This window comes from Oryx dammah, unplaced genomic scaffold (assembly GCF_014754425.2).
Source record: "Oryx dammah isolate SB20612 unplaced genomic scaffold, SCBI_Odam_1.1 HiC_scaffold_21, whole genome shotgun sequence".
Lineage (NCBI taxonomy): Eukaryota > Metazoa > Chordata > Mammalia > Artiodactyla > Bovidae > Oryx > Oryx dammah.
This window is the reverse complement of record NW_024070205.1, coordinates 61,444,994-61,468,934: the sequence shown is the minus strand read 5'-3', so window position 1 is coordinate 61,468,934 and position 23,941 is coordinate 61,444,994. Positions and strand designations below refer to the sequence as shown.

At 39.1% G+C, this 23,941-nt stretch overlaps 1 protein-coding gene across 1 annotated transcript in view; it reads right to left on the bottom strand.

Moving 5' to 3' along the window:
• Positions 1–23,941, bottom strand: part of USH2A (usherin) — a 922,740-nt gene that overhangs the window by 88,846 nt on the left and 809,953 nt on the right. Inside the window, exon 61 of the mRNA XM_040262869.1 lies at positions 4,121–4,348. Coding sequence (XP_040118803.1) covers positions 4,121–4,348 — 228 coding nt within the window. The remainder of the gene's footprint in view (positions 1–4,120; positions 4,349–23,941) is intronic.

Here is a 23,941-nt window from a genome sequence, read left to right as displayed (position 1 = left end):
ATGGACTGCAGCATGCCAGGCTTCCCTGTCCATCACCAGCTCCCAGAGTTTGCTCAGACTCATGTCCATTGAGTCAGTGATGCCATCCAACCATCTCATCCTCCGTTGTCCCCTTCTCCTCCTGCCTTCAATCTTTCCCACCATCAGGGTCTTTTCAGTGAATCAGTTCTTCGCATCAGGTGGCCAAAGTATTGGAGTTTCAGCTTCAGCAACAGTCTTTCCAATGAATATTCAGGACTGATTTCCTTTAGGATGGACTGGTTGGATCTGCTTGCAGTCCAGGGGACTCTCAAGAGTCTTCTCCAGCCCCACAGTTCAAAAGCAACAATTCTTCAGCACTCAGCTTTCTTTATGGTCCAACTCTCACAGCCATATATGACTACTGGAAAAACCATAGCTTTTCCTAGACAGAACTTTGTTGGCAAAGTGATGTCTCTGCTTTTTAATATGCTGTCTAGGTTGGTCATGGCTTTTCTTCCAAGGAGCAAATGTCTTTTAATTTCATGGCTGCAGTTACCATCTGAAGCAAATTTCTAATTAATGCTAAATTCATTTTTCCCTCTCAAACTTAGCTTCCAACTGAGTTTGAACAAAAACAGTCAAATATATTGACTGGAGCCCTGAATATGCATTGGAAGGATTGGTGCTCAAGCTGAAGCTCCAATACTTTGGTCACCTGATGTGAAGAGCCATCTCATTGGAAAATACCATTATGCTGGGAAAGATTGAGGGCAGGAGGAGAAGGGGGCAACAGAAGATGAGATGGTTGGATGGCATCATCGATTCAATGGACGTGAGTTTGAGCAAACTCTGGGAGGCAGTGAATGACAGGGAAGCCTGGTGTGCTGCAGTCCATGGGGTGGCAAAGAAATGGACATGACTTAGTGACTGAACAACAACAACAACAACATATTGACTGGTCTCATTTGAAACTTATTACTATAAGTTATGACTTATTATATTATATTAACTATTATTACTATAGTTATTACTATAAGTTTTAAATTGATGATCACCAACTATAAAACCATATGCTTACTCTCTCATTCTCAAAAGTGATTATTTCATGTCTCTCCTTTCCCTACTAATGGTCAACATCTCCTGTTGTTGACATGACCACATGTTTGACTGAGGAAACTAGAGGCAGTCAGAAAGGAATGTTCTCCCATTATATTTTATCACCACCATATGCATGTGAATCTAGACATACACTATTTGCCTCCCTTCCTTTTGTTATGGATAAAGTATTTCTGCCCCCACAAAGACCACCTGGGCCCTGGATCCCATGCTCTCCTCCTTCATATAGATTTCACTCTCACAATTACTCTCATTATTTCTTGCATCACTGGTTTATCTCCCTCTACTGAGTTACTTCCATTAGCGTTTAAATGTACTCTAGTATCTTTCATTGATTTTTGACGAAAATTTCTTGACGCCATAGTCCCCTGGCTCATGCTCCATTTCTCTGCTTTTCTTTCCATCTACACTTCTTTGAGGAGTTGCTATCCTATTTCCTCAAAACATCCCGATCAGGTTTCCCATTTTACCACTTGATTTTCTTGTCAAGATCACAATGACCTCTTGGTTTCCAAATATAGGGTCATATCTCTGCCCTCTTTTACTTATCTTTCTATACCATTTGGCACATTTTCTCTTCCCTTTTGGAATATCCCACTCGTCTATTTTTCCTCCCTCACTTGCCTTGCCAGATCCTCTCCTTTCTCTTGACCTCCAAATTTTTGTTGACCTCCAAATTTTTGTATTCCCCAGGGCTTGATTCCAGGCTCTCTTCATCTCCAGTTATAGTCTCTCCATAGCTGATCTGCTCTAGGACTTTGGGTTTGAACATTACCCATCTGCTCATGAATTCCAAATATATATATCTTCATGAAGCACTCTTGAGAGAGTTCTAGACTTGTACCTCCACGTGCCTACTTGTCTCCTTAGACCTGCACATCTTCCAGCCTTACCTTTCTGGTTACTGACTCAAGAAGTCATTCAGAAATATTCCTTTTTCTTCACATGTCACATTTAGCCCATTAACAAATATCATCATCTCTACTTTCTCAGTGCATTCTCAATCCACCCACATTTCTCTGCCTTCACAACTTCCACTGGGATTCAACCCACAGTCAGTTCCACCCTGAATTCTTAACAGACTCCAACCACCACTGGTCTTATAGCCCACTTTCTACCTAGAAGCCAGAGTGATTTAAAAAAATATAAATTTGATTGGGCTATTCTTTTGCCTAAACACTTCCATAATTTTTCACTGTACTCAGAATAAATTCTAAGCTCCTGATCACAGACCACAAGATTGTGCACCATCCACTCCCTACTGATCCCTTAAGTCTCTTCTACTGTCATCTTTCTATCCCCTCACTCACCTCCCCCAGCCATTGTTTCAACCACACTGGCTTTCTTTCACTGATGTGAAGACACCAAGTGCATCTCTGGCTTCAGGTCCTGCATTTACTGGTTCTCACATCTTCACATGACTGCCTCTGTCTTATCATTCAGGGCTCAGCTCAAATGTCAACTCAGTTCAAATGATCATCCATTCTAAAGACTGAGCAGGAATTATTACATTATTCTGTTTAACTCACTAGTTCTGTTCACCACTCTCTGAAGATCTCTGGTCTATCTGTGTACTAGCTTTTTGTTTGACACACACATACACACACGTAAGGTCTGTAATAGGAGGGACCGTGCCTGTCTTGTTCACTCTTGAATAATTGCCTGGCATTTAGTAGAACCTCAATAAATATTTGGCAAAATGCAAATGCAGGTATAAGGAGTAGATATTTTTATTGTCAATCATTCTAGGAAAAGGCAGACGCTGGGACAGGAAGCAAATACTCGTAATCAAGGGTGCCTTGATGGATGTGAGAAAAGAAACTCTTCTTTCTGCTGGGAACCTTAGCGCTGTGGCTTGGATTGCAAAGCCATGATTCCTAAGGCTCAGGCCTCCTGTCCTAGAGTTGGTGAAGTCTGGCTGTGTCACACACTGGGGGCTGGGAGAAAGCAGTTGCTTGTGCTGCCTGCAGTAGGCCTGGAGGTGGGCAGAGAAGCAGCCAGCACACCAGGTGGCGAGGCAGCCTTCAGGGAGGCCCATGAGAGCAGGCCTGGGCTGCGAGCTCTAGTTATGGCTTTAAGTCACTCCCGTAGGTAATTTCCTGCTGGCATCCTCCTCGTGGGGGTTTCAGGGAAGCTTTACTCAAAGGCAAAGCTAAGTCTCAGCTGTTCTCTATGGATTTAGTGGGGAAGTCTTTACCACCTTGAGAGACAGTGGTCAAGGAGAGGCAAAGTGTCTATGAGAGGTGTAGCGGATGGAAATTCTGCAGCCCCAGCCTATACAAGGCAGTTGGTGAGGGCCTGAGTAGTTGTCCAGGGCCAGAGAAGACTATGGGCTGAGGCAGTAATAAGTGGACAGCTGAGTTGCCACTACCACTGTGGAAGAAAATCAGAAGGGAGATGAGGCTGTTTCTCATGTGGGTGATGCTTCAAAGCATCCTAACTTGGGTAATAGTGGAAATGCAACCTCCTTTGGGCTCACAGACTGGTGAAGCCTGACTTATATGTGACATTAACAAGACTGCATCTCCTGGCCACACAGAGACATTGAGGACTTAGCAGGCATGTGGGGCTTCCTGTTCCCTGCTGAGTGAGCTCCATTCAAAGTGCATATTAGAGAAAGCTTGAGCAAAGGGCTGGGCAGGACCATTCAGGACGTAGTAGGAACACAGTCATGTGGAGTTCAGTTCTGGTGTGACTTACTAGCTTCAAATCCCAGTTTGATCATCGCAATGCTATTTAGCCTTGGACAATGATTTAGCCTTTATGTGCCTGGTGAGATTTAATGATACCTATCGCGTAGGGCTGATGTGAGGATTAAATGAGATAATCCACGGAGAGTACTTAGCCAGTGTTGGGTTCACAGGAAGCAGGACACATGTGAGCTAGTTTTCTCTGATCTATGATTAAGCGCCTGGAGGAGCTATCGGGAAGAATTAACCAGACTGTGAAGGGAGTGTTCCCACAGTAACCTGATGGCATGTCAGGGCTCATCTATTTATCTGGAGAACACCAAACATGACCACATATCCAGGGTAGACTTTACCTTAATCACACCATTGGTTCTCGCAGGCTCCGACCACTGCAGCAGCAATGCCCGCCCACTCTCTTTCTGCTCCACTGTGAAGTTGCTCAGCCCACTAGGGGAAGATTCGAGGGTCTGAACCAGAGTCCAGGGGCTTGAAACTTCTCCTGCCTGGTTTGTGGCCACAACACCGACGTGATACGTGGTGAAGGGTTCCAAACCAAACAGGTGGGCTTGATAGCTGGTTCCCTGGAAGAAAATGAACAGGTTAGTCTCCTTTTGAAAAATTGCTACCAGTGGCTAGAAGGTCATTCTCTGGACAAGGTATCTCACCACTGGCAGCACAAATAGCACAGCAGAGCTTTGAATTATTAAGAAAACAATATGGTGTTTTCTTGTTCTTCACACGCTAAATGTATTACCTAATGTTGTGTGATTTCATACATACACACCTCGTATCAGATGGGATCTTTGCTTTTCCAGAGCTTGCAACCCAAGGGATGTGATATATAATTACAACAATACAAAAATCTAAGATGTTTCAGGTCAGTGTCACATCCAGCTTATGATGGAAACCAGTGGTACCAAGGTGCCTGGCAGGGAATGGGATAATCTTAGGGGTCTAGAAATTGAACCACAGCAACCCTAATTCTCTCTCTTTAAACCCCAAAACTATTTATTTATATAGAAAACTCTCCCCATCTCTCCAGTATCCTCTTTCATTCTCTTGGTGTGCATATACATTTTACAAAGGCAATAAAATAAACACAAGAAAACCACCACCAGCTGAACTATAAATGCACAAACATCCAGAGAGCAGTCTACTATTAATATCAGTGTGAAAATCTCACTTGTTAAAAACATGCTAACTATTACATTTACCAAAAATAATTGTTAGCTAGGTTTTGAGTGTTTGGTTTTTGTTCATTTAAAATTAAAAAAAAGAAGGATAGCACAATGAGTTATCCTCTGCTTGGAGACCAGCATTTACCATATTTTGCTTAATTAAACTGCCAAGAATCCTAAGGTGCTGTTTTCTTAGGATTGGGCTGGATGGAAAGACCTGCTTACAGACAGAAATTATGTCTGCAAGTGACCTGTAATGTGTGTATAGGTAAACACACACCCACAGACTCTTTCTGTTGTGTACCTATTGGGTGTGGATTATCACAAGGAACTTTTTACTGGTTTAGTAGGATATTTACACTTAATGGTGCATGAGGTCAGCTTTGGTTTATTTGATGCTTAAATGTGACAGATAGTCTCCAATTGTCTTGTCTTGGTGGGCACAGGAGATGAAGAAGAGGAAGTTATTTCTGAGAGTAGGTTCCAGAGAGAACCAAAGTCATGTGTATGGAAATTCTTTCGGAGGGCATCCAAATAACATTTTGAATAGAATCTAGAATAATTCTGAAACAAATCCAACTGAACCACTTTTCAGAAAAAAACCTGGTCAGACAAAATCAAAACACTGTAGAAATGATTTTTGACACCATTTCCCCACATCCTTGGTGACAAGTTTTGTAAGTTTGTATGAGTTAATGTTTATTATGTGTTGAACACAAGCAGAGGAAATATAATTTCCTTTACTTATCAAAAACTTGTAAAGTCAATTTTCCTGTTTCAATAAGGTCCTATTATGATATTACACGCTAACCTCTTGAAATCTTTTAATATTTAAACATTTGCTAAGCGACCAGACTCTGAAACAAATTTTACAGAAATACTAATTTCTCTTTTTTGAAATATTAAAAGTTAGATCATAAATATTTAAAACTTATTTCTCCAACAACATTGGATTGGCCTTTTAGATAAATATAGCACAGAACTAGAATGACCATAATGAATATTAAAGCTGAAGATGCTACAAGTCCCGATTACAAACATTCTTTTCTGATAAATGATTCCTTTTCTGTGGAAATAGGGCAAACATGGGCAAGATTAATAATGCAAAAAAGAACAATTCTTTGTTCAGAATATTCGGTAATAGATGCCAAAAAAGCATCAGCTCCAAAGCAAATAGTAATCACCTCTAACAGATTATATATATATAAAAAAAGGTAGGCTGCTGGGGGACATTTAGAGATCCTTTTGTCATAAGAAACATGAAAAGCATGTGGGCTATAAAGCAAAAACATATGTATATTGTCAATAGCAGCACCTGCTCAATTACAGTTTATTTCAGAGCTGAGAATTCCGTTCAGCCCCTAGATGGCAATACTATCAAACACTTTTGGTACCAAGAGTGCTCAATGATTAACAACCGACGTTCAGTCATCCAACACACTCCAGGCAACCATTTAAAAAATAACAAAACTGATTTCATTATAGATTCTTTTAATAAACATTTATAGCCAGATCCTTAAAAGCAGAAGTACTGAAAACGCTCTGGCCTCAAAACCTTCACTATCTAATGTGGAAATATGACCTGCAGGTCTGAGCTGAAGTTCATGCATGCCTGACACAGAAATTTTTATATGTAGACTCCTACAAAAGGTGATTACAGTGGTTGTTTTGCTTAATTTGATCTATATACCTTCTTAAAAAATAGAATCACATATCATAAACATAAAGGAAACAGGAAGGAGAATTTTTATATCATAAATTTATACTGATGACAAATTCCTGTATTATGTTAACTTGTTATTTCCGCAAAGTTACAACACACACACACATGCTTTAAATAAACCTCAGTGGCAGACCCACTTTTTCTCAGTACTTAGTAAAGTTTATATAAAAAATAAAGAAAACTTAAAAATAGCAGGACAATTCTTATAAATTTATCCTGTGGTAATAACCAAATCTCAATACCAACAGACATTTCAGGAAATCATTTATGTCATTCTTCCCTGAATGGATTTCTAACCTCAGAGTTCCCTAGTTTGGAATCTTACTATAAAATCTGGGCACTATAAAATCTCTGTAGGTTGGGTTGTGTCTTGCCTGTTTAGTTAGTTACTTGTGATTTTTCTTAAATCCAGAATATTTGCTAGAGCCCTGTGGATCTTATATGCTTGGGGTTCCTTTCCTTACTTTGGGAAAAGTCCTTATTAAAAACCATCTTCCTTACTTCTTCTCCTCTGCTGCTCCTTTCCTCCTTCCCTCTGGAAATAATCTTAATTCAGGCTCTTCCTTTTTTCTCTCCATTTTTGTCATTTTATGTCCCTTTCCAGTCCTACTGATTTTTTTTTTTTTTAAGACATACATGTTTTTGTCACTCCTGACCTCTGGGCTACCAACTTATACCTGCTTCCCTTTTGTTTTTGTCCAGCCCATGTTGACATCCACATAATGTACCTATTTTTAAAAATTCTAGAAGTGTCTTAACCACTTCCATTAGGCAGCAGATGAAAAGAATGACTCAGTAAAGGAAAGCAGAAATAACCTGTTCTCTGCAACCTAATACTTTCCATGAGACTTAACGCTTTTCGTTCTTAATCTGATAGGCATGAGAGTCAGCATCTGGATGGGTTTCCCTGATGGCTCAGCAGTAAAGAATCTGCCTGCCACTGCAGGAGAGGGGGTTCAATCCCTGGCTCAGAAAGATCCCCTGGAAAAGGAAATGGCAACCCACTGCAGTATTCTTGCCTGGGAAATCCCGTGGACAGAGGAGCCTGGCGGGCTACAGTCCACGGGGTCACAGAGTAGGCAGATACGACTGAGCGACTAAGCAACAATAACAACAGCATCTGGGTACAAATCAGTGAGTCCTTTTATGAGACATAAGACGACTCTCTGGAACACTCTGCCAGTTGAGGTTCTGCGGGCAATTTGAACTACATTTTAACCTCTCAACTCTGCTCCTGGGGCACATGAAACTACTTGGAGTCTTCGCCAGCCTGACAATTTTACACCATCTCCTCTGATTATTTTTGATGACTTGAAGTGCCCCAAAGGTGGCCATGGGGTCAATAGGTTTATGTAGGTTGAAAATGATCAAAAATTACCATTGATCTGTAGCTGTCAATAAAAGGCTGCATGGGGAGACTCCCTGCACAAATGTTTAAACTGCATAAAGCAACCTAACTTAGTCATCTTTGAGTCTATTGATCTGATGATCCAGCAGTTTCCAGAGCCTTCCCTCTGGTCTTTAAGGTGCATTTTCATTGAACCCAGTTTCATTGGCCCTAAAGACTGTTTTTATTCTGCTCCTGGCAATGAACTAGAGCGGTGATGTCTGGGCTCTGCTGTCCTCATCAAGTTTTACGTGTGCTTATTATATTCTGGAAAGGGTTAATCTTCCTGCTAAGTCTAAGTCACTTCAGTCGTGTCTGACTCTTTGCAACCCTATGGACTATAGCACATCAGGCTCTTCTGTCCATGAGATTTTCCAGGCAAGAATACTGGAGTGGGTTGCCATGCCCTTCTCTAGGGGATCTTCCTGACCCAGGGATCGAACCTGTGTCTTTTACCTCCCCTGTGTTGGCAGGGGTCATTACCACTAGCACCACCTGGGAAGCCCAATCTTTCTGTTGACCTTAAACTTTATTCCCAGCCAATGAGGTTTCTTCTGCCTTTACCCTTTATCTTGGGCTCCTCATTTAAAGGGGTGACTTTTGGTTTATCAGTCTTTACCTGGTTGTAGGATATTTCCTTGCCTCCTTAATTCTCATGAATGTCAAGAGCCAGAGAATACATCATATCAAAAGTATGCTTTTTTTATTTTTTGTAGAGAGCTTCAGAGAAATCTAGATCTAAATATATTAACTCCTATAAGTATAAATATATTAACTTCAGTTGAACCACTTGGACACTGCTTCTCAGTTTTATCAAAAGTTATAGTTACCCTGTCATAATGATAAAATAAAGGAATGGTTATTGAGAAGCTTCTGGCTTAGTTACAACTGACGCATGAGAAATAGAAAAAGTTCTCATTTAGCAACACTTGAAATTCATGGCTTTGAGCAGAATACATCCAATCAACTGGATGACTTTTATACAGTTTAGTGCATTAAAAAATCAACACAAGATATTTTTCTAGATCTCTGAAAGCCAGATAATTTGAGTTGTTATCAGTCTATATTTCTTTCCGTTCATGAAGTTAATTTTTGAGTTCTTCAAAAGCTCATCAATATAATTTATATCTAGTACTTATTTTGTAAAAATCAAATCAGTCTTAATACAGAAATGATCTGTCTATCACCCATCACCAAATATCAGCCTTGAATGCTTATTCATGGTCATCTAAGCATGGACTTCCAAGACTGCAAAATGTTAATACAGTAAGAAAATTTCCACTGATTTCACACATCCATTGACATTATGGGTGCCATCTCTGCCTACAGATCTCTTGGTTGGTGGGATAAAGAAGACATTTTTTGATGACACATAAATACATGTAGAGTTGCTCCAGAATCTAAGATCAGCTCAGTTCAGTTCAGTCACTCAGTTGTGTCTGACTCTTTGTGACTCCATGGACTGCAGCATGCCAGGCTCCCCTGTCCATCACCAACTACCGGAGTTTGCTCAAACTCATGTCCATTGAGTTGGTGATGCCATCCAACCATCTCATCCTCTGTCATCCTCTTCTCCTGCCTTCAATCTTTCCCAGCATCAGGGTCTTTTCTAATGAGTCAGCTCTTTGCATCAGGTGGCCAAATTACTGGAGTTTCAGTGTCAGCATCAGTCCTTCTAATGAATATTCAGGATTGATCTCCTTTAGGATGGACTGGTTGGATCTCCTTGCAGTTCAAGGGACTCTCAAGACTCTTCTCCAACACCACAGTTCAAAAGCATCAATTCTTCAGCACTCAGCTTTCTTTATGGTCCAACTCTCACACCCATACATGACTACTGGAAAAACCAGAGCTTTGACCATACGAATCTTTGTTGACAAAGTAATGTCTCTCCTTTTTAATATGCTATCTAGGTTTGTCATAGCTTTTCTTCCAAGGAGCAGATAGACTGATAGTATAAGAAAGGTAGAAGAAAATACCCTTTAGGTCATGGTCTACTGTCACGCATGTGAACAGTGTGTTTCTTAGGTAGCATTGCTTAGTGGTATGACAGAGGTCCCAAAATGGTCAGTGGAAACAGTTAGCATTGTGGGCCAGGAGCTGCTTTCAATTCTTTCAGTGCTTTGGGGCATCTGGTACAAGACTACAAAGTGGTGTGGGGGATACAAGATGGATAGGACAGGCTTCTGATTCTTAGGAGCTTATAATCTAATAGAGCATGTCAACAATGCATACAGACACACACAAATCAGAGTGTGGTAAATGCTATAACTGAGTGCCAGGAAAATCAGGGAATTACTGAGGGGATACTTCTAGTTGGGAAAGGAGGAGGTAAGGCATTGGGGAAAACTTCATTGGCATCTGATATAAGACAAGAAAGATGTAAAGTTTGAGTAGATGAAATTGTGTGCAGGATTGGAGGAAAGAATAGAAGAAAAACTGCAGGATACGTTTGGAAAAGAGCTAAGAGTTGAATGAGCCAAAGAGTTGTGGATATAGGGCAATAGTGGGGATAAACTGTGGAAAATTCTAAAAGAGATGGGAATATCAGACCACCTGACCTGCCTCTTGAGAAATCTGTATGCAGGTCAGGAAGCAACAGTTAGAACTGGACATGGAACAACAGACTGGTTCCAAACAGGAAAAGGAGTATGTCAAGGCTGTATATTGTCACCCTGCTTATTTAACTTACATGCAGAGTACATCATGAGAAACGCTGGGCTGGAAGAAGCACAAGCTGGAATCAAGATTGCCAGGAGATATATCAATAACCTCAGATATGCAGATGACACCACACCACCCAGAAAGTGAAGAGGAACTAAAAAGCCTCTTGATGAAAATGAAAGAGGAGAGTGAAAAAGTTGGCTTAAAGCTCAACATTCAGAAAACAAAGATCATAGCACCTGGTCCCATCACTTCATGGGATATAGATGGGGAAACAGTGGAAACAGTGTCCTTCTTTATTTTTTCAGGCTCCAAAATCACTGCAGATGGTGATTGCAGCCATGAAATTAAAAGACGCTTACTCCTTGGAAGAAAAGTTATGACCAACCTAGATAGCATGATCGAAAGCAGAGACATTACTTTGCCGACTAAGGTCCTCTAGTCAAGGCTATGGTTTTTCCTGTGGTCATGTATGGATGTGAGAGTTGGACTGTGAAAGAGGCTGAGCGCCGAAGAATTGATGCTTTTGAACTGTGGTGTTGGAGAAGACTCTTGAGAGTCCCTTGGACTGCAAGGAGATCCAACCAGTCCATTCTGAAGGAGATCAGCCCTGGGACTTCTTTGGAAGGAATGATGCTAAAGCTGAACTCCAATACTTTGGCCACCTCATATGAAGAGTTGACTCATTGGAAAAGACTCTGATGCTGGGAGGGATTGGGGGCAGGAGGAGAAGGGGACGACAGAGGATGAGATGGCTGGATGGCATCACTGACTCGATGGACGTGAGTCTGAGTGAACTCCGGGAGTTGGTGCTGGACAGGAAGGCCTGGCATGCTGCGATTCATGGGGTGGCAAAGAGTCGGACATGACTGAGGGACTGAACTGAACTGAACTGAACTGAAGGCAGGGAAGAGGGTGGTATGAGTGGAAGGGATTGTGGAATGTCACTCTGAAGTTTTTGGACCATATTTCATAGGAAACAATCAGCAGTGTTAGATAAAATTTTAAGAAATAATTATAGTTACAAATAAGTAAAGAACTCTATCATTTGAAGGAATGATGGAAGAACTTTAACATTTTGCCCTGTCATAGTACAGGTCATGGTTAGTGGCTGGTAAAATAATAAATCTGTTTAGATGAAATAATTAATTTAATTATTATTCAGCAAAAATGTATAGATTTTTCTTATGTAGAAGGTAATAGAGTGCTTTCTTAGGAATTAGATTTTGCAGGAATATGGATGCAAAATTTATTTATTATACTAGAGTTTATTATACTAAGTGAAGTAAGTCAGCCAGGGAAAGACAAATATATTATATTGCTTATATGTGGAATATTAAAAAATGATACAAATAAACTCATAAAAAACATAGATAAACTTGAAGACATAGAAAATAAACTTATAGCTGTTAAAGTGGAAAGGGGGGACCAGGGAGATAAATTAGGAGTCTGTGATTATCAGATACAAACTACTATATATAAAATAAACAATAAGGGTAATTTAGGAGTTTGGATTAAAATGTACATACTAGTATATATAAAACAGATACACACCAAGGACCTACTGTATAGCACAGAAAACTCTACTTAATATTTTTAATAACCTATAAGGGAAAAGAATCTGAAAAGAACACACATACACCATATCTGAATCACTTTGCTGCACACCTGAAACTAACACGTTATAAATCAACTATACTTTAATTGAAAAAAAGAAAAAATAGGTATGCTATAAATAGTAAATTTACAATTGGAAACTAAATAATGTTGACATAAAAATGCTCATCATCACAGATAATATACATAAGCAATTATGGCAGCTATACAAAGAGGTCAAAGCCATTATTCCTCTATTGTGTATGATAACACCAAATGTGTGCCTTGTTCAGCTTATAATCTTAAGAGACAAAGTTTCTGCTCCTCTAAATTGAAACATGATAACCTTGGGAATAAGATTTTTTTTTTAATGTATTGAATGTTTGCTCCACTTCAAAATCTTTACACAGTGCTTGTAGTCCAGTTGGGGATTATGACAACTGGACTGAACTGAAGCCAATTATACTGTCTTGTGTTTTGACTTCCTGTCAGGATCGCATGTACCTGGGTCTGTGGTTTCTGTTGGTAGCAGGGACATGTCTGTCTTGAACCATCCATACCCTTATACCCTTTACATATCAAACAGCTAGAATCAACTGGAAAAGTTTAGGGATACTGCTGATTGCCACAAAGTAAAACGAAACTAATTCAAATGTATAAACAATAGGAATGAAAAGTGAAAAAGTTCCTCAGTCAAACGTCCAAGTATTTGGGACCCCATGAACTATACAGTCCATGGAATTCTCCAGGCAAGAATTCTGGAGTGAGTAGCTGTTCCCTTCTCCAAGGAACCTTCCCAACCCAGGGATCAAACCCAGGTCTCCTGCATTGCAGGCAGATTCATTACCAGCTGAGCCACCAGGGAAGTCCAAGAATACTGGAGTGGGTTCAGTTCAGTTCAGTCGCTTAGTCATGTCCGACTCTTTGCGACCCCATGAATCGCAGCACGCCAGGCCTCCCTGTCCAGCACCAACTCCCGGAGTTCACTCAGACTCACGTCCATCGAGTCAGTGATGCCATCCAGCCATCTCATCCTCTGTCGTCCCCTTCTCCTCCTGCCCCCAATCCCTCCCAGCATCAGAGTCTTTTCCAATGAGTCAACTCTTTGCATGAGGTGGCCAAAGTATTGGAGTTTCAGCTTCAGCACCAGTCCTTCCAAAGAACACCCAGGACTGATCTCCTTTAGGATGGGCTGGTTGGATCTCCTTGTAGTCCAAGGGACTCTCAAGAGTCTTCTCCAACACCACAGTTCAAAAGCATCAATTCTTCGGCGCTCAGCCTTCTTCACAGTCCAACTCTCACTTCCATACATGACCACTAGAAAAACCATAGCCTCAACTAGATGGACCTTAGTCGGCAAAGTAATGTCTCTGCTTTTGAATATGCTATCTAGGTTGGTCATAACTTTTCTTCCAAGGAGTAAGCGTCTTTTAATTTCATGGCTGCAATCACCATCTGCAGTGATTTTGGAGCCCAAAGAAATGAAGTCTGACACTGTTTCCACTGTTTCCCCATCTATTTCCCATGAAGTGATGGGACCGGATGCCATGATCTTCGTTTTCTGAATGTTGAGCTTTAAGCCAACTTTTTCACTCTCCACTTTCACTTTCATCAAGAGGCTTTTTAGTTCCTCTTCACTTTCTGCCATACCGTATCCCTTTTCCAGGAATCTTCCCAATCCAGAAATCAAACCAGGGTCTCCTGCATTGCTGGTGGATTCTGTACCAGCTGAGCTACCAGGGAATTCCTAGTTCTGGGTTCTAACTAATATCAGAGGGTTCAACTGGAAAGATTTCAAGAAAGTATAAATGCATATCCTCCCATTAAGTAATTGCTGACATGTATTGTTATATAATTGATTAGTCAGGAGTTTGTTATAAAAATTATAAATTTCAAATTTAAAATGTTTAGCTTAGAGTATTCATGTGTTAGTGCCGTGTAGTATACTTTTGTGTCCTTACTTTCACAAATATTTATGTTCAGAGAAGAAGAATGATATGTGAAAAACTAGGGGTGTGTGTTATATTTCTTTTATCTCATTGAAGTACATCATTCATTTTGTAATGAGGGGCCAGTGCAAAAAGAACATTCAGTTCACAAAGTTTTCTTTGTAGATGAATGGGCTCTATCCATTTAGCCTGTAAAGCAAAAGCTAGGGTTCTTACAAAGTGTACAATGGGACCCACACCTCAGGTACCATAAAAACACTGAGAGAGGAAAAGAACAGTTTGAAATGGCTCATTTTTCAAAAGAGAAGAGGGAAAAAAAATTGTGATAATTAAATTTTAAAGTGGCAAATCAGTCACACTAAATATTAAAAGCAGTCCTTCAGATCTATCCAAATTAAAAATGGGCATACTCAATGACCTGGCAATCTATTTTATAGTAAAAGGGTACTAAACTACATTGAACCAAATTTCATTCATTCCAGCCAGCCTTATATTTATTCAATCCTGGATTAAAAACATCTAGTGAAGGCTTCCTGTGTACTTGACACCCCCCTAAGTTCTGAGGACACAGCAGAAAACAAAAGAGATGAAACAGTACCCTCCTGAGTCTTATACTAAAATGAGAAAAAATGGGCCATCTATAAGCAAAAGGGAGAGACAGAGTCGAAAATTGTGGCAAATTATGAAGAGAATAAGTAGAGTGATGAACTAGTGTTTAGATTTAGGTGGTGGGGAGAGTGAGTCTTGGCTTAAAAAGGGTGGGTGAAAATCCTTGAAGACATTTCATTTAGAAACTTCTTTAGACTGCGGAAGAAACCATGTGAAGAACCAGGGGAGAAACTTTCAGGCAGAAGGATGAGCTTGGGAGTTTTGCTGACAGAGAGAAGCTAGTGTGAGTGAGGGTGTGAGTGAGAAAGGAGAACAGCCCAAGGTACAGTCAAAGTGATGAGCAGGTGCGAGACGGTGTGCATCTTTTAGGCCAAGAGTCAGAGCCTGATGCTAATTTCAATGGAAAATTACTGAAGGTCTTTTAGCAAGGGAGTGACACAATTTGATTTAGGTTTTAAAGAGATCATTCTTCCTTTAAAAAGCTAAAAATAGAGTCACCATATGATACAGCAATCCCACTCTTATACATATATCTGGAGAAAACTCTCATTCAAAAAGCTACACGCACGGGAATGTTCCTTGCAGTACTAGTCATAAAGGCCAAGACATGGACACCACCTAAATGTCCATCAATGAACGAGTGGATAAAGAAAATGAGATACATATATACAGTGGAATACTACACAGCATAAAAGGAATTAAATAATGCTATTTGCAGCAGCATGAGTGGGCCTAGAGATGATCACAGTAAGTGAAGTAAGCCAAAGACAAATATCATAGATCACTTATATGTGCAATCTAAAAAGTGATACAATTCAATTTACTTACAAAACAGAAATGGACTCACAGACATAGAAAACAAACTTTTGATTATCAAAGGAGAAAGGCATGAGGAATAAATTAGGAGTTTGAGATTAGCAGAAAAACTATATATAAAAAAGAGAAACAACAAGGGCCTTCTGTATAGTACAAGAAATTATACTCAATATTTTGATATAAACTATAATGGAAAATAATCTGAAAAAGAAGATATATATATATACACACACACATATTAACACACATATAAATAAATAAATATATACATAAAACTGAGTACTTTGCTGTACACCATAAGCTAAAATAACACTATAAATCAACTATACCTCAATAAAAAATGTGTGTGTGTGTTGGTCACTCAGTCATGTCTGACTCTTTGTGACCCCATGGACTGTAGCCTGCCAGGCTCCTCTGTTCATGGGATTCTCCAGGCAAGAGTACTGGAGTGGGTTGCCATTTCCTTCTCCAGGGGAATCTTCCTGATCCAGGGATTGAACCCAGGTCTCCCGCATTGTGGGCAGTCGCTTTACTGTCTGAGCCACCAGGGAAATTGTCATACCTAGTGTAAAAAGGACTTTACATGCATTATCTCATTTCACCTGCATGCCAAAGCTCTGAAAGTGGTAAGGAAACTGAGGCTTAGATAAGTAATTTGCCCAGAGTCACAGTGCTAACAAATGGCATGGTTATGTTTTATTTCTGTATTATTCTGAGTTCAAATGTCCTTGTCAACTGCACCCACAGTCCTAACGTTTTGGTCTTAGGACCCTTATTTTTTAAAAATAATAAGGATCCCTAAAAGCTTTAGTTTCTGTGCTTTATATATCCCAACATTTGCTATATAAAAAATTAAAACTGAGAAAATATTAAGAAGCATATACTCTACTAGCCAGCAGAGAGAAAACATCACTACATACTTGGAAAACTCCACTGTGCACTTTGAGGAGATGAGACTGAAAAAGACATATAATGTCCTCATATCAATTATTAAAATATTTTTGACCTAGTAGATTTCCTGAAAAAGTTTCTGGGACTCTAAGGGGTTCATGAACTACATTGTGGTACCGCTTAACTACATAATACTCTGCTTTAATTGACAGTACCAATTAAAGATTAATCAAAGATTTGTTTGAACTTTTATGCAGTGAAAGAAGGAGTCTTATACTTCTAACTTTTGATAGACACACTCATAATACTTGTGATTAAATATGAAATATCCATGTATACATAAGTCCTATTAGTAAAACTTTTAATTAGGGTTAAAGAGTCAAAAAATTATAACTGGACTGTATTTCAACTGCCTAATTTTATGGTTGAAACTAAAGTCCAAATGGCGTAAATTATCTGTATAAGATCTTACAATCCATCAATACTAGATTTGCGATTGAACTTGAGCTTCCCAACTCATACATATACACTCTTTTCAATTAAAACTAAAATTATTTGTTTGAAACAAGTTGTCCCAAATTTCTTTGTAATAAGTATTACCACCTGTGAAAGAGAATGGGCTTGTATTTATTGATAGATGTACTTCCTTTATTAATTGATCTTCTTCTGTATTATATCTGTCTGTTCACTTGTTTGTCCATCTACTACAAAGTGAATGAAATGTTTTGCATCAGGAGTGTTTCCTAACCTTGCTCTACTCTAGTTTCTTCATACATGAAAAAGGAATAGTAACAGTACCTATCTTTTTCAGTCTGTAAATTTTAGTGAGTTATATCTTAGAATAGTTTTTAATATGTAGGGTATTTAATAAGTGCTAGATTTTATTATTAGTATCTTAAACATCTAAAAGATGCTTCTATCCATAAGACAATAAATATTCTGGAAGTTATAAAAGAATAAAAGGTTGATTTTCAAGCAATGGAGAGCTAACAAGGTATTTTTAGTGCATACTACCCTGGCTCAGAAGCAGAGATATTACTTTGCCAACAAAGGTCCGTCTAGTCAAGGCTATGGTTTTTCCTGTGGTCATGTATGGATGTGAGAGTTGGACTGTGAAGAAGGCTGAGTGCCAAAGAATTGATGCTTTTGAACTGTGGTGTTGCAGAGGACTCTTGAGAGTCCCTTGGACTGCAAGGAGATCCAACCAGTCCATTCTGAAGGAGATCAACCCTGGGATTTCTTTGCAAGGAATGATGCTAAAGCTGAAACTCCAGTACTTTGGCAACCTCATGCAAAGAGTTGACTCATTGGAAAAGACTCTGATGCTGGGAGGGGTTGGGGGCAGTAGGAGAAGGGGATGACAGAGGATGAGATGCTGGATGGCATCATCAACTCGATGGATGTGAGTTTGAGTGAACTCCGGGAGTTGGTGATGGACAGGGAGGCCTGGCGTGCTGCAATTCATGGGGTGGCATAGAGTCAGACACGATGGAGTGACTGAACTGAACTGAACTGAACCCTGGCTCAGATGGAGACTATATGGAGAATGGTATGTTGAAAAAAGGCATAGCATCCTATGAATGTAAGTACATATTTTAAGTTAAATTTATAAGCAATATCTCTGTAAATGTTTTCTGTGAAGACCTAGTAGGTACTGGAAAAATGTACATTGAAAAACTGAGCAAATTTTGCCTTGTTATTGACTTTAACTATTTGGTCTTTAGAAATTTATTTAAATATAAATGCATACATAAATTTACATGGAAATTTATTTACATCTATGTATACATATATGCGGAGAAGGCAATGGCACCCCACTCCAGTACTCTTGCCTGGAAAATCCCATGGATGGAGGAGTCTGGTAGACTGCAGTCCATGGGGTCACTAAGAGTCGGACACGACTGAGAGACTTCACTTTGACTTTTCACTTTCATGCATTGGAGAAGGAAATGGCAACCCACACCAGTGTTCTTGCCTGGAGAATCCCAGGGACGGGGGAGTGTGGTGGGATGCCGTCTATGGGGTCGCACAGAGCCAGACATGACTGAAGCAACTTAGCAGCAGCAGCAGCAGCAATGTACATATATGTATGGATCTTTCTTGGTAGCTCAGTGGTAAAGTATCCACCTGCAATTCAGGAAACATATGTTCAATCCCTGGGTCAGGAAGTTCCCCTAGAGAAGGCAATGGCAACCCACTCCAATATTCTTGCCTGGGAAATCCCATGGACAGAGAAGCCTGGAGGGCTACAGTGCATTGGGTCACAAAAGAGTCAGACACAACTCAATGACTAAACAACAATATATATATGTTCATATATATAAACGGGATTATCTAATAATGGGCATGATTTTTTACTTTTACCTACAGGGCATTCAATATGATACAGTTTTTGCTTTCTTATATATCTTGACTTTGGGGACTGAGCTGAAAAAGATCTTTTTCCAATGAAGAACAAATGACACTACTAGGTAATATGGAACATTTACAAAGACAGTTTGTTAGTAATACACTCAAAATGATATTTTTCAGAAGGTCTTGGGTATTAGGAAAACAGATACTCATTCAGTCCTCGTGGGTCAGGTTATCCTTAGAAATAGGAAAATGTGAACAATTTTATGATATTAATGTGAAAGTTTACATAAAGTGGGAAATTCTTAAAAAACAGGAAAAATTAAACAACTGCACTCAAATAAATTAATCAGCTTTAAAACAAAGTGAAATAAAGTCCTGAATGAGCCTCTTACTCTGAAAAGGCCCAGGTCCAGAGAGTTTAACCAGTGAAGTTTTCTGTTACTGCTTTTTAGCTAAATCTGCAACTGATAACTGATATTATATACAGGGGAGTGGGGTTCCAGAAAATAGGTAAACTGGCCACATACCAAACTTTCTACATGTCTTAAGAAAATATCAAAATTGAACAAGAACATAATAAGAAAAATGTGTTTTCATAGATCAAAATCACTTGAGATGAAGTCACAATATTAATAAGTAGTATCCAACATCACATTTAAAAGACATATTGTGACTCTGTAGGATTTAGCCCTTAGAAAAGTTGATTTACATATGATCATTTTAATAGAATTAATAAAATCCATCACCCATTCATGATAAAACCTCTTAGCCAGGTAAAAATGAAAGAAATTATCCTTAATCTGATAAAAATTTACTAAAATCATACAGTAAATTATATTTAAAGTCCTAGAAGTCTTATGATCAATATAACAATCAGGTAAGACAGGATGCCCTCCATTCATTATTGTACTGATAATTTAGGCAATCCTACACCGAAAAAAAAAAATTCTCTGATGTAAATCATATCAGTGTTATCTTAGGTCAGTTTCCCAAGGCAATAGAAATATAAGCAAAAATAAACAAATGGGACTTAACCAAACTTATAATATTTTGCACAGTAAAGAAAACTAGAAACAAAATGAAGACAACCTATGGACTATGAGAAAATATTTGCAAATTAAGTGCTTATAAAGGCCTAATTTCAAAAAGATACAAATAGTTCATACAATTAAGCAACAAAAATCAAACAACCTAATCAAAAAATGGGCAGACGACCAAAACAGACATTTCTCCAAAAAAGACGTGCAGATGGCCAATAGGCACACGAAGAGATGCTCATTATTGCGAATTATTAGAGAAATGCAAATCAAAACTACAATGAGGTACCACCTCACAGTGGTCAGGACAGTATCATTAAAAAATCTACAAATAACAAAATGCTGGAGAGGATTTGGAGAAAAAGGAACCCTCCTACACTGTTGGTGGGAATGTAAATTGGTACAGCCACTATGGAGACAAGTATGGAGGTTCCTTAAAAAACTAAAAATAAAGCTACCATGCTGCTGCTGCTAAGTCACTTCAGTCATGTCCGACTCTGTGCGACCCCATAGACGGCAGCCCACCAGGCTCCCCCATCCCTGGGATTCTCCAGGCAAGAACACTGGAGTGGGTTGCCATTTCCTTCTCCAATGCATGAAAGTGAAAAGGGAAAATGAATTCGCTAAGTTGTGCCCGACTCTTAGAGACCCCAGGGACTGCAGCCTACTAGGCTCTCCCATCCATGGGATTCTCCAGGCATGAATACTGGAGTGGGTTGCCACTGCCTTCTCCAAAAGCTACCATATGATCCAGCAATTCCATTCTTGGGCATATATCCAGACAAAACCAAAACTCAAAAAAATACATGCATCTCTATGATTATAACAGCACTACTTATAGTAGCCAAGACACAGAAGCAACTTAAGTATAAACTGACAGATGAATAGACAAAGAATATGTGGTATATATAGACAGTGAAATATTACTCAACCATAAATAGAATGAAATAATGCCATTTGCAGCAACATGGATGGACCTAGAGATTAGTGTACTAAGTAAAAGAAAAAAATACCATATAATATCACTGATATATGGAATCTAAAATTCAACACAAATGAACTTATCTACAAAATAGAAACTGACTCTCAAACACAGAGAACAGACCTGTGGTTGCTGAATGTGAGGGGAATAGGATAAGGATGGATTGGGAATTTGGGACTAGCAGATGCAAACTATTAAATTTAGAATGGATAAACAAGAAGGTCCTACTGTGTAGTATAGAAACTATATTAAATATCCTGTGATAAACCATAATGGAAAAGAATAGAAAAGTAATATATATAACTGAATCACTGCTATACAACAGGAATGACACAACATCATGAATCAAGAATACTTCAATAAAATAAATTTTTAAAATATTCATCATGGGATATACCCCCTTTCTTTGAATCCTTGGATTCAAAGGAGTCCAAGACACACTGTTATTTTATGTATCCCTAAGAAAGAAAAAAATGCTTCCAATTGAATGAAGATACAATGCTCTTTTATCACTTAGAATTTTTGTCTTATATATGTGGAAAGATACCTTGAGACTTGTATTTTTTTTTTTTTTTTAGTTGAAAGAGGAGAGTGAAAAAGTTGGCCTAAAGTTCAACATTCAGAAAACGAAGATCATGGCATCTGGTCCCATCACTTCATGGCAAATAGATGGAGAAACAGTGGAAACAGTGTCAGACTTTATTTTGGGGGGCTCCAAAATCACTGCAGATGGTGATTGCAGCCATGAAATTAAAAGACGCTTACTCCTTGGAAGGAAAGTTATGACCAACCTAGATAGCATATTGAAAAGCAGAGATATTACTTTTCAATAAAGGTCCATCTAGTTAAGGCTATGGTTTTTCCAGTGGTCATGTATGGATGTGAGAGTTGGACTATAAAGAAAGCTGAGCACCAAAGAATTGATGCTTTTGAACTGTGGTGTTGGAGAAGACTCTTGAGAGTCCCTTGGACTGCAGGGAGATCCAACCAGTCCATCCTAAAGGAGATCAGTCCTGGGTGTTCTTTGGAAGGACTGATGCTAAAGCTGAAACCCCAGTACTTTGGCCACCTCATGTGAAGAGTTGACTCATTAGAAAAGACTCTGATGCTGGGAGGGATTGGGGGCAGGAGGAGAAGGGGACGACCGAGGATGAGATGGCTGGATGGCATCATCGACTTGATGGACGTGAGTCTGGGTGAACTCCAGGAGTTGGTGATGGACAGGGAGGCCTGGCGTGCTGCAATTCATGAGGTCTCAAAGAGTTGGACGCGAGTTAGCAACTGAACTGAACTGATGCTCTTATGTCTTTCTGTGTATACAATAAATAACTTTTCATTTTAATGCCACATTATAGTATAATCTTTTTTTTTTTGTTTATTTCTATTTAACCCAAAATAGCTAATGACAAAAACACTTAAAAAATATCTCCAACACTTGACTATTCCGTCATTTTTGGTTGATGACACTTGATTATTCAGTCCTTACTTGCTTCCATATGTAGTAACACATCTAGCATAAATACATCACCAAGAGTTTGCAGCAAGCTTTAAATCTGTATGTTCAGAGCCTAGTCAAAAACCATGATTTACTTATCAGTTTTGAATTTAAATACTCTTCTCCCACACAGAAGCTTATTAATCTAATAATCATAAATAAGCTAGCTATTAACTAGTTTTCAAGGAAATGCCCAAACACAGAACACATATACAGGCTGCATATATGTTTTTATTCTTTATTAGTCAAAATCTGAATGCTTGTAAGATGTACAGTGGAGGTGCATCATAAACCCATTTAATGTATATTAAATCAATATATGAGGTCAGTGAAAAGGAAATGATAAGACAAAAGGAAAATAACAATCAATCTGGCAATTATACCACCTATTCAATGAATGGATGCCCTTGAGTAAACCGAGATGAGTGTTGTCAATCTGGTGTTCCTTCAGCTACTGTCAGTTCACATTTACCTTTTATAGGGCAAACATCTTGCAAGATTAAGTATAATTCTAGCACTTAAAGGTACGTATTTCTTCTATAAAATAGTCCCTAAACAAACACCAACAACTTTAATTGGTCTTCAACTGAAGAAACAGTTATCTCTTCCAACACTGGAGGAAAAACTGACTGTCGTGGATGGAGATTTCTGAAATGGCACCATTCTAAAGGGCTTTCAAGGTCAATCTTGATACCCCAGTCTACCTTATGTGCTGACATTAGAAGTGAACCCTTGCATATGATGCAACTCCAATGTAATGCAAATTTAAATGCTGAGATTTTATAAATGCCCTAGTATGGTCAGTATAATTTCATTTCCAGTTTAGTTCCTTCCTCACATTTAAGCAGTGTGTTTCTGTAATGCTCTCCTGGTGCCAGCATTTCAGAATGTTCTCTCTCACTGGCTGAGAAAATCTCATGATGAAAAGATTAGTGTGTCATAGAATCTGAACAAAAAAAATCTACCAATGCTGATCAGTCTCACAACGATTCAGGGTAAGATTTTCAATTAGCAAATGGTGTGATTGAAGTGGAGAGTAACTGTTCTGCTACACTTGGAGGTCCCAAAGATTTTCTTTAGTTTTCTTTTCTGGGATTTCTAAATTGGCAGCTACATTCTACTTCTTAAACATTTGGCCTTAACCTCAGCACCCCCCTGACTTGGTTTCTATTGTAAAAGCACCATTCCAATGGAAATGTCCCTGCTCTGAATTAAGCTGGGACTATGAATTTTACCACTAGCAAGAGAGAGCCAGCTGTGAGGTTAAAGCATCTGCCTACAATGCGGGAGACCCGGGTTCTATCCCTGGGTCGGGAAGAGCCCCTGGAGAAGGAAATGGTAACCCACTCCAGTATTCTTGCCTGGAGAATCCCATGGATGGAGAAGCCTGGTAGGCTATAGTCCAGGTGGTCGCAAAGAGGCGGACATGACTGAGCGACTTCACTCACTTCACTTAGGTTATTTTGGTAGGTATCAATTTCCTTGACTATGA